The 12447-nt window shown below is 38.8% G+C and overlaps 1 protein-coding gene across 9 annotated transcripts in view; it reads right to left on the bottom strand.

The window, feature by feature from the left end:
• Nucleotides 1-283: 283 nt before the first annotated feature.
• The window catches only part of LOC110987190 (protein bicaudal D homolog 2-like), a 42454-nt gene continuing 30290 nt past the window's right edge, over nucleotides 284-12447 (bottom strand). The window contains exons 4-6 of one of the 9 annotated variants that reach the window (XR_002599237.2): nucleotides 11073-11310; nucleotides 3532-5040; nucleotides 284-3495 (exon numbers count right to left, since the gene is read on the bottom strand). Coding sequence is in view for 8 of the 9 variants with exons in the window: in XM_022249692.2 (XP_022105384.1) it covers nucleotides 11122-11310 (189 nt within the window). In the remaining variant the exon portion in view is untranslated. Of the gene's footprint in view, nucleotides 5041-7871; nucleotides 7921-8864; nucleotides 8945-11072; nucleotides 11311-12447 lie in introns of those variants that run through there. The other 8 variants (XM_022249696.2, XM_022249694.2, XM_022249698.2 and 5 more) reach the window with 8 other exon arrangements.

The following is a 12447-nucleotide window of genomic DNA, read 5'->3' on the forward strand; positions in this document are numbered from 1 at the left end:
CTTGTACTGTGCACAGCAAGTTGTGCGTGACATCACAAGATGACACAGCCTAATGACCTTTCCTACCATTCTATTAATATCCAATGGCATGCAAGACCTATTATCAGAAGTACATTGGTGCCAATTCAGCAGTAAAATATTTACTTGTGGATTTCATGTATTTTCACAGTAAGTCTGTATTTATAAATCATGGGCTATTCAAAAGCACATTTTTGTTCATTATTAACCTCTCTTGGATTCTTCAGAATTCTGTTAAAACAACCAGTCACACGCGTACTAAGAATTTGGTTGGTTGATGTTTTGAAAACCAATTTTTATTCAGAAATCTGCATTTTCTGACCAAGAATTTCAAGCGGGGCTATGTAAAGCAACTCACTGCATGGTAAACAGTATTTACTTACAAATAAATTTTCATTTGTACATCCTAAAACGATGCAATCTGCAAGGTGGTTGGAGCGTAGCTGGAATTCATGAATAAGTCTTTAAAATCTCTAATAATTCATCAACTGCACATTGGAAAACTGATTTCCCTTTCCTGGTTGAACAATCCCAGTCCACAGCTTGACCTGTGTGATTGAGGCTGTTACGCCCCAACTATGGCCTCAGCCCCAACTATAGTTGGGACCAAAGCCATAGTTGGGACGTAAGGCTATGGAGAGAGGATCAAAATTCAGTTCCAGGTGCCATAGATTGTTAAAACTCAAATACAAAGAAATCACACAAATCTCTACATGTGATTTCCATCCAGTAGACACAGTTTGCATGTTGTTACTGACGACTTCAAAGAAGCCTCAGGTCAACCAAGTGGATGAAATGAAGTATTTATTTCCAAAATGCGATAAGTGCCATTTACATGTAGGTATCTTTCAGAATCCTACCCTCCCTCTGATGCCTGCAGTCAGTTCCAACATCTGTTAGACTGCTCAACACAGCTTTAATGACTCAAAATAGAGAAAAAGAAGTTTAGGTATGTTAGGGGCATTTGGTACACTGCAAAAGCTCTGAAATCTTACATAATTATGGAAAAATTGCATGTTTTTCAAATGGATATACATATACATGTATCTCATTTTGGAAATAAACCCTTCAAATAATGCATTATCTTGTATTTACCTGTAAGCTGTTCATCATATGTTCAAGTGCAAAGAAATAACTTATCAGGATTCGTAATTTCAAAATCTGAACTCCACATCGTGCCTGCCCGAGGAAATGTAGAAGCTGTCTAGACTTTCGTATAATGATCGCCATTTCGGTCAAACATTTAAGCAGCAATTCATACTGACAGCAACGTCTTGAACTGAGACTAGTCAAGCAAGAACTGGTTAGTGCACCGGAAAATTAATGCTATTTTTTAAAAATGCATCATTTTTAAATCACGCATATTTCACCCTACATGTGTCTGATGCACATTCAACAAGGGCGTACACATGGTTTGTACCACACATACGGTTCTCGTGAATGACTGCAATCTAATTGCTCCTGCACAATATCCAAAATGTGACAGGTTTCATTCAAAATGAGAAAGGAAGTGAACACCAAAAAAAATTCCTTTTTTCAATTTGAATTTAAGTTGTAAACTTCATTTAGACAGTGTAAATGAAGGTTAACATTCAAATGGAGAAGGTAAGTTTTGGGGGGATCAAAAAAAGCCAACTTGATGGAAAACAAAGCCTGCAGTAAACAGGTGCCTGTCAAATCAGACTTAACAAATTACCCTTAAATAAAGTTTAATACACGCATGTACATATTAAAATAAAGATTAGTGTAATACAGCTTAATATGCCTGTAAATAAATAAATAAATTTAAATATAAATTACTCTGAGCATACCAAAACAAAAAGCTACCAGCACAAAATCACAACAAAACCTGCACAACCGCAAAATGGAGTTGTCAGAAAAGCAGCAACCAAAAGTGACAAATATTACAATGTGTCGGTGCATGACTGGGATGCATAACCCTGACCAAATTTAAGAATGGCTCATCACTGAAAAGGGAGAATGACCAGAACAAAAATACTTTTAAGTAAAAGAGTCCCCCGTGTCAGTCGCCAGTTGTGCCCATACATGTATTGGTCTCTTTTTCCCTCTGAGAATTTTGCCATCTTGAATTTTGTGCAAATCTGGTAGCATCCAGCACACAGCCATACATATTTGTAATTTGAGAACTCATCCACACAAAAATAAAACAATGACTTTTACAACTGGTCTCTCATTCTGTGTTCGATTTCAATTTCACTGCAATTGTCAAGTTGCTGGAAACTCTGGTGCACTGCTTGCACTGTGCCATTTTACATGTCTGTCAAAGTCTGCAAGGAGGCAACTTTCACACAGAACTACAATTAGCAGAAAAGACTATATCAGTGCTGATCGATATTGCTGTTTAATTCAAGGAGAATATACCCAGTATTCTTTAATGCTTGAGGTGAGGTGAGGTGATACATGATTACTAAGGAATCAGAACTGTATGTATATTGTTTACAAAATCGCAGCAACAATGGCAAAAGACAATTTACAGCATTTTGAGTTTCTATGATGCTGAAATGAAAGTATGTCCCACTGTGGGTCCTTCCTGATATCAACCTATCAAGAGGCAGGTGTTGATATTGATAACCAATGTCTACAGAAAGTCAGCCTGTTAATGTTTGTGCATTCGCTAATGTTCATTTTTTGTCTATATCCAGTGACCTTTACAAGAGTAACCTGGCTCTGGTGGAGGGGGGGAGGCAAGGCGCACCTAGGGAAAAAAACGGAAAACTAGGGGGAAAAGAAAAAAAAAGAGAAAAAGTGAAAGAAACAAAATGGAGATGGGATAAAAATCAATGCTTTACTGAAAAAATTTCTTGGAATTGATGCCCTTCCCCATTAATGGCTTGTCAGGTTACTGCTGAGAAAAATTGCACCCTCCCCTGGAAAAAAAAACCCTGGTGACGCCCATGGAAACTCACTGGCCAGTGCACAATCATCATGTGAGAAGATAGCAGCAAGTTCTTTTACATGTAATATCAAGTATTGCTGCCTACTCTTTGCCAGTCAGTGCATTTATACATGTTACAGTTGAACCTCATACAAGATTCTGCTTACAGCAAGGAAATCTTCAGGGCCCAGTGTTTTGTTTTTCATTGTTTTCATTCCTGATAATACCAGGCTCCTGTTATAACAAGGTAATTTGCCAAGTCCGAAGAGCTTCTTACTGACGAGGTTCGACTGTACATGTAGGTGACCAGTGGATAAATAAGGATGAACATTAGTGTGATATGTGTGGGGTCAATGAACTGTAGGCATGGTAATCAATGCCAACATCGCCATCTTGTGATGGCTATCAGAGAGGCAACTGTCTTAGCGTACCCGTGCGTTCTGACAACTTGCAGTACTGGTACTTTGAAAAACCATGAGATTGTGGACAGGGTTAGGTCATCTTGCACAACTCTATGTTGGAGGAGAGTTACTGGAAGCAAACCTTTCCAACACAGCACTGCTTGAAGTGGAAACTTTGATCTGATTGTATTCAAGTCAACCCTTCAAAAGGTAAACCGTGGCAAAATAGCTCATAGGTTTACAGAAATCTAAAATAACCACAAAATATATTAAAGTTTCACAACTCGACTATGTTTATAAGGCAACTTGGTTGATAGGAAGGGAAGTGAGGTAAAAACCAATTAAGAATAAACCCGTGTACTAATTTCATGCAAGAATTTATGTCCTTAACTACTCCACAGAATGGTGCCAAGCCATCACTCGTGTCATCAAGATCCTACCCCCCCCATAATAATAATGAAATGTGCAAGTTTGGAAGCTGAATCACTGCCAGTACCGTGGCAACACACTTGAATGTACATTGCAGGTGTTTGTGAATTTGAGGCGTACTGTATGTCCGGTCAGGCACGTTGTACACATCCTAATGCTGAGTGAGTAACATGTACATGTAATTTGACATGCTGGTGACCAGTGGATGTAAAGGGATTAGTTATTGAAACAAACATAGTTGTTCATGGATGCTACCTTCCACTTATCACATGAATGTTTAAATGTTCCCTTGCAAAATGCATTCAGTCAAATGTTTTCAGGATCTCAGTAAAAAAGGCACTGGTCATTATCATCCATGAAGCTATGGAAAACATTCCAAAGGTTCATCTCAGTCTTACTGGAAAGCTTTCCACCAAGTGAAGTAGTTAAGGACGCAGTGAAAGTAAATGAGTATGGTACAATTCTCTGTCTATAAATTGTGACTGATTATACGTAAGTACTAAAAGCACCATACAAAGAGTAACAAACCTGACTACGATGTTAGAAAAATGGGTTAAATATTATAATTTTAAGAAGTTAGAAATCTATGCACAAATTCCGTACATCTCTGAAACATACAGGTGGAACGGGGGATATCAACATAGTACAGTATGGTATATTGCAGTTGAAAGTTAACCTGGGAATGGGAAATTCTCTTCACACATTTTCTTTTCCCAGGAAATTCATTTTCATTTCGCAAAATGTGAGAAGACTTTTACCGCTTGTTTTTCACAGATTTTTCCACAAGTCAGGAAGCATATTTCACGCCTTGTGGAAAATCATTTTCATGTCTTGTGAAAAGCGAGCACAAAAGTCAATTCTCTTCACAAAATTTACCATTCTAATTCAGAGAGTTACCGGTAACTTTCAATTACAATGATTTTTCTACTCCCTTGATAAAGGCTCAAAGTCAAGGAGCTGAAAACAGGAACAGATTGCTTAGCACATTTACATCTTAGCAAAGGTCAACTGAGAGCCAGTTATGACCAATACACATTGTGTAACATTTTTGGCTGGTAACCAGCTTCTGATAAGCAATATGTTTCTGTGCTTACGCAGGTCCTTGAATACTTGCCCCTGGCCATAGCCATAGGGTGGGGCTGTACATGGAAGGCAAGGGTGAGGGGGCGAGGCCACACCAGAGAGGGTATAGCAGGTCATCTGTTGAGGGAGTGTCACCAATCTGTCCATTTTCACAGCCACCTCCAGCGTGAGTGTGATTCTGGTGATTTCGAAGGCACTGTTAAATCTTCAGCACTGGGTGGGGGGGAAAAGTAAACAAATTTATCATTGCAGTCTGAGTGAAGAGGGAGAAGAAACCCAAAAATAAGCCCCTTACAATTTGGTTCCATTGTTTCTGATAATTTCATAAAATTTCCAAACATGAATTGAGACCTTTGTGCTTACACCAATGAAAAATGGTTCCGTCCTCACTGTTTTGAATTCAAATTTCCACTTACACGTAGATTCAGTTGAACTCTAGTTTTGTCTGCATGTGACCATCCCAAATCTAACACCTGGAGCCAATAAGCCTTTTGTGAGTTAAATTTGAATAAAATCTGGTACACTGATTTCTTTCACTTCATGTGAAGATAATTTTAATTTGATTTCCCGAGACTAAAGACACTATTGCTATACGTGCACCTTAAGATGCAGGACAAGCTTTTGTATAGCGACCACCATCTCTGGAAGGGACTGGTTCCTTTGTGCCTTTCTTATCCATTGAGAACAGTGTATTGTTGCAAGGTGTCTCTTATGTAACTAAGCAGAAGCTTGCCTAAAATTACAAGGTAAAGCAAGAGTGTCTTTAGTATGGAGAATTCAAATTAAATATATGTTTATGTTAATTTAAAGAACTCAGTGTACAAGATTATATTCAAAAGGCTTATTTCACAGCTGCTAGACACAGGAAATACTTGCCAAAGCAAAAACAGGCAATGGTCACCAGCCACAATGTCATACAATTTATATTACTGTGACTGGTACTCGGCTAATATTCACTGAGCAAGATTTTCAGTTGAGTGGCTCTGTAAAACTGGGCCGCTGTATAGATTGCGATGAATGAGAAACATGTACTAAAGGAACCACCTTCCACTTGTAAGACTTCATGTCTCAGCTTCAGTGGGTTTCAGAAAATGTGAGATACCATAACATTAATTTGAAAAATTGGCCAGGGTATTTCTTCAGCTACAGATCAATTTAATAATGAGGAAAAAAATCAATACTTATCTTGGAAAAGATAACTTATATACAAATATATTAACATCAGAGCAAGTATATTGTACCAATGAATTAAAAAACTGTGTTATTTCCAAGGTGCATATTAGTATGTCGTCTACCAAGCGCACAAATAATTAGTATGTTAAGTTTTGAAGAAGAAAAACATTTCATACTTAGTATTTCCATTTCACCATAAAGGATAGATTCTGCTTTTAAATGATACATGCAATATTTCAAATGCAATAATGTGGAGACAAATTCACTGCTAGTTTATGCTGGATTCCTGCAGGAATATATGAATGAAATGGGCTGTACAGTACACGTAGGTTATCTACAGAAGCGTTTCATTCGGCGGGCACAGCTGGGAAATGGCTGTAGTTTATGAGTTCCTATCTTTTTTTTCTCTCTCCTGTTTACAGTTGGTTGAATGATTAACGATTTAACACAGCTGTGGATAGTGACGGCATACGTGTACATTTCAACAGTGAGCATGCACATTGTATGTGCACATGTACCATCGGTTTGCGAGACATTCCATCTACAGTTTGCATGCGTGTTCAAAACTTCAAGTGCTCATGAATACAGCGTAATGAATGTGAGGAGGTCGATTGATCTGAAATTCTCAGATGACTTCCAAATGAGAGGCAGACTTGATGTAATGTGTTCGGTGAAGTAGTTGAAAATGAGTGTGGTTTAATCGGTCCCTGGCAGTTTTATCACTGCGGAACTCATCAACTATAAGTGTTTTCAGCTATGGGTGTGTTCAGCAAATCAATGGGTGTGGTCAGTAATGTTTTGATATTGTACAATCACATTAGTCTGTCTGGCATTTAGTGGTTCTTGTAAATTATTATGATCGCGGGGATGGAACAAGTGGGGACATTATGATAGGTTCGATATGCATTCAGGGAGAGGATCCTAATACATGTATGAATATTGTCACTGTAATCCTGAACCCCTAGGGTGTATGGGTCATTCCAGAAATTTGGGGTCCAAAAGTGTGACATGTTTGTGTCCCCTGTTACACCTGAACTGTGTAATTTGACGTGAATACATCACCGAAATTGATTTCAAACTATTTCTAGTTACTTGGCAGGTAATTTGCATTAAGTCATCACTCTTGGAAATTACAGAATGTGTTGTGAACTTACAAAATCATATGTCAGATGTGACAGGGACACGAAAAAAATTGGACCCCTAATTTACAGAATTACCGGTATGAAAAATCATTGTGAAATCGCAGGATTTGGGACTGTTAAGGCCATATTTCATGCATGCAGTTAGTTTTATTTTGTTCTTTTTTTATAATACAACAATTATCTTTCTTCTATACAAACATTTGTTGCTTACATGTACATGTATGTGTGAACTGTCACTTTATCTCGTTACATTGTAAGATGACTGAGGGTTGATAGGTAGAAGGGAATTATTTGGCGAATGGTATTTATGTATAAATCATACATGTATTAACCATGTTATATTGTGAAGAGTTTATTGGCATGGCTGAAAAGGGTGTGGCTTGATCTTTCGAACATGGCCATGATGGGACTTGGCTGTTTTAATGATGCGGTGAGAAATGATGGTTGGTCTCAGACTGGGAGAAGCCTGATTTCTAAATGTAGAGTGTGTGTGTGTGGCATGGAGGCGAGCATGAGCTATGTGTTATGGAAATATGCAGGGTTGGTATGATGGGTGTGGCAGGAATTGATAGGTGTGGCTTAGTATCATGATCATGACGCGGTAATGACTATTTGTGACTTGATAATCAGGATTCAATTTGGTCAAATTCAATGGGAGTGGTTAACTGAATGTTGGGGGGGGGGGAATGATTCAAGTGACTGGTAGGAATCTTGCAAACTTGTGCATACCTGTATGCTCTGAATTGCAGGCACTGGTACCCATACGCGCTTTGCGTGTCTTTAACAAGAAAACAGACACAAACGAACACAAGCACAGTTTAAAAACAGAAGCACGTTCCAAAGTTGACCATTTGAGAGTAAGCTCTAGAGCTACCATCAAACCCATCACAAGTCATCCAGGCTCAAAGTCGGGTCACAAGTTCTTCTAATGTTCCGTGGCAAAGGCAATCTCTTGTTATTGCCCCCACGGTGTTACATGAACACCTGTGGCCTGACTTGTGATGGGGTGGTGGTTATTGAAATTACCACTCTGACATCACCTGCAAAGTAGACAGAAAGTTTTACACACTGTACATGTACTTACACCAGAAAAAAAATTGGCAGACAATTGTAACAAAGTACAATGCACAAATAACAGGCAACATTCAAACAAAACCACATCTGATTTACCTAACACCTGTTAGTAATGTAAATCTCCCAAGCTGTGGGTATGACGTAATATGTAAATAACTTGTGTTTGAGGGTTTTGAAGTGGAACAAAGTAAAGTTGCAGCATGTATCTTAATATTTTAAGTATAACTTATCTGTGACGTGTTTTAATGAGTGACCTTTTGTTGCAGACATTAGCTACATGAATTTATAAAATGTTGATTAGCTGAATTCTAGACAAAATTTTCATTACTTAAAGTTCAGACTCAGATCTTGATTCTATTTGCCTGCACCATACAAATACTTGTATGATCATGTCAATTTATAAAAATTGCCAGCTAGAAGATTTAATAGCTTTATAAAATTTTTATCATGTGCAATGTCAAAACTGTGATAAAAGTCAACAGTTTACAATAACATGGATGACAATGAATCTGGTCAATATTTCCTGCAGCCTACTTGATGCGGTGATGATAAAAATTACGAGGCCCTTATTTCCAAAGCCAAAAGCTGCTCCCTTTCCCTTTACCATAAAATATAGCATTTGACAAAGTTCAGAGGATTTAACTTTACCGGTCATTCACGCACCTGCTGTGCTGTTGGCTTGGTAGTTTTTGCTTTGTGTCCGTCAATTTGGAAAACACAGAAGCAACCTTCAGGGAAAACAAAGCAGTTCAACTTCTGCATTCTTTCTTTTAGTGGACATTTCATGACGCAATCTAAGTCTACTTTGCAAAGGGACTGGCTGTGGACTCCATGCAGAAACAGAACATGACAATTTTTTTCTGTGGGTGCAGAGGTTTGCACATAAACTTGGCAGTGTGCACACAAGACATTTTCATCAGAATGTGCAAAAACCACTTGCATTTTTATTGCCTGACAAGAACAAACAGTCTGAGCATTGGCTGCACTGCAGAAATGAAACTACCGTACAGCATCTTGGATTTTTGTACATGGAGTCCATACAAATGAAGGAACAGAATGTTTTGGAAGAGACTTGGCAGCCTACAGATCTACACGACTTAAAACTTTTCCGAGGTTGAGAAAAACAAGACAAGCTCAAGAAGCTACAGAGAAAAGAATCTCCTGATCATATTGACACCTTGGGCATAGGCTCTGATTTGCCCAGACTGAATGAGGAAAAGTGCAAGAGACAATGAAAACAGAAGTAACTACAAGGAACCTCTCAAGTTCTAAGTCGGTGAAACCGGCCAAAATTGGAGAAGACCACTCACTATTCCCTAAAAGCCTTCAACCTGATATAAATGTCACATTCTAATGTCAAACTTTAACCCCATATTTAATAGGTTGAATATGGTTTATTGTCATAGTCAACAAATTGTTAGCTTTGTTTAAAGATTACATTTTTACACGTATGTGTCATCATCCAGTCAATTGTACAAGTGTACAAAAGACGACGGTAATGACAACTGGCTATTTTTTCACTCAGGTCGCTTTCCGTTTCCGAAAATTAGTTTCAGCTTGATATGAACTGTAATTTGTACAAATTTTTAAGGGTATTGTAATGGGACATTTTTAAAGCTACCTGTGTGTGTGAAAACTCAAACATGTTCCAAATAAAGAAGAGAACAATCACGTAGAAAAACTGATAAAATGTATGCAACAAAATCACTTCGGATATGAAACAAATGAAAACAAGTACATACACATTTCTATTGTTACAAAGTTATTAATGTGATCTACAATCATGCACAGAGATTGAAAAGAAACAAAATAATAGTTGCATGTCACGTTGCCGTTGAAAACAAAGACACGCTTGAAGAAAATGTACACAACATTTTGATTTCATAAATTAGAAGAGTCACCATTGTTGGTTCACAGATCTCTTTTGGAAAAAAAAAATATGCAACATGGATTGGAAATGGGGTTTTATTATCAGACTGAAAAATAGTAAAATAAATGGGAAGATATCAAGATTGTAGGTAGCATGCTGGCTAGAGAGAGGAGTACACGTTGTTACATTGGAACAAAATACAAAACAAAATGGGTGTCATGGCAGGAACACCTGTTAAATGGAAAATGTTAAAAAACAAATCATACTCCCGTTCAATTAGAAGCTTTTCAGAACATGTGTACACTCAAAGTTCCTCATCTGCAAATACACATACCTGTAGACTTTGGAAAGGGTTTACGAGGGACCAAAAAGAATGCACTCCTTTTGGTAATTTTTTCCTCTGGGAGAAAAAAAAAATCGCCGTTTCCAACAACAAAATATTGCTCATTTGGCATTCCTGAAGAACAAGTTTCTTTTTCCTTCAGTGCAGTTGTTCTAAAGGGACACAGGAGATGAAGCAACAAACCAGTCAAAGTTGAGACTAGTAGGGATCTGGTCACCACACGTACATTGCAATTGCAAATTTATTCTTTTGTGAGGTAGAATACGTACATAAAAAAGGAAAAAAAAACTGTCCGGGGATAGTAAAGCCTTGTAAATTGAAGGTCTTGGGAAAAGGGGATCAGGTGACAGAAGGGACGGGCAGTTTTAATACCACCATTGGTTAACTGTGCTTGACTGGAGTGGAAAGAGCCAGCATTTGATTGGTTGGTGGGGGAACGAGGACAGTGTACCGGACAAGGAGAGTGTAGAGCATGCGGAATATACTGGGCAGATGTTATTAGATCAAGGGAGAGACAGGCTGGCAAAATTAATCTGAAAGGAATGGAACAAAAAATATTAATGGAGAAATGCCTGAGACCATTCCCATGCGCAGTCAGGCAGGTGCCCTGTTAAAAGAAAATGGAAGGCTCCGGTTCACATACAAACTAATGTCGGTGGGACAGTGCCATTCACTGTGATGGGGGAGAGGGATCAGACGTCCTGGCCATGGCATCCCTTGGGCACGCTGCGGCTGACAATGCGCGTTGCTGTGGCGTAAGAACTCCCTGAGCTTCGTCTGCTGGGTTCTCGGGGCGAAACTCGAGACGACTCTTTAGCTACATCTCGGCCGAAGTCTTTCCCTGGATCCCGTGTAGAATCCCGAGCTGAATCTCGCCTAAACTGTTTGTTTTTTTATTGAAAAATTATCCAATGTCAAAGCAATAACATCCAAAGCAAGAAATATTTCACGTTTCACTGTAAAACAACACAGAAATTGAATCACAGTCAAACAGGGATCCAGACTGATTAAAATACACGTAAGAAATACCGAGCAATTCGCAGGTTCCCTGGAGGGGTGTTGAAAATGGAGAATTCAGCATAATTTGGAACTGGCTTTTAATTTGAAAAAACCTATTTGTACATGTATATGCTTGAAGGCCAGTTTGTATATATTAAAGAGAACATACATGTACATATATACATACATGTGTATATGTGGAAAAGGAACTCAACCCCCCTACATGCATTTCTGCTGATTGGACTGATGCTAGTTTTGTAAAAGTACATGCCTGCACAACTATAAAAGCAGGTGGAAGATCCAATTAAACTTGACACATTTAACAAGAAAGAATGTGCCCTCATACCGTAATTCCCATTTTTGCACACAATAATTCTGCACACACATGCTCATGAACCACAGTCTATCAGGAAGATTTCAAGGGATGGATAGATCTTGGCCTACCAAAATGGGGTTGAGGATGTCTCTCTATTTAAAAAGTTCATGAGAGCTGCACGAAGCCATGAGCATGTCAACGTGTTGGAAGTTTTTTTATTGACAACAGTTGCTTAACTCTAGAGGCCTCCAGAGGAGTACCAAGGATTATGACAAGGTGGGTTTGATATGCCATGGCTTGAGGTCCCCACCAAGACCTGGGGGGTGGTCCGAAGGTACCGGTATGCTCCGCTGGGAAAATGTTTAAAAAGGTCATTAAATCCTCCAATCTGGAGCATTTTAAATGTTGAAAGAGCCAAATACACGACTTCTGTTTTGCGACGGTGTCTTAGTAAAACAACGGGGGATTACGAGTACACAGGATAAGAAAAGGGAAGTTGCTTCAACCCTCCCCCCCTTTCCCCGCCTTCGCCATTGGACCTCCATGGAAAAAACTCATCCCATGCCTTGATTCCCATAGTCTGGTGCAATCTTTCTCACCTGATGTGGTTTTGAATGGATACTCTCGGTTGAATTTTATGTCCCAGTCTGTGTCTCATGGGTATAGACTCTGCTGCCCCCTACTGACAATCACAGACCATTTC

Source organism: Acanthaster planci, linkage group LG04 (assembly GCF_054643075.1).
Source record: "Acanthaster planci isolate LZ-2023a linkage group LG04, COTS_SCS, whole genome shotgun sequence".
Classification (NCBI taxonomy): domain Eukaryota; kingdom Metazoa; phylum Echinodermata; class Asteroidea; order Valvatida; family Acanthasteridae; genus Acanthaster; species Acanthaster planci.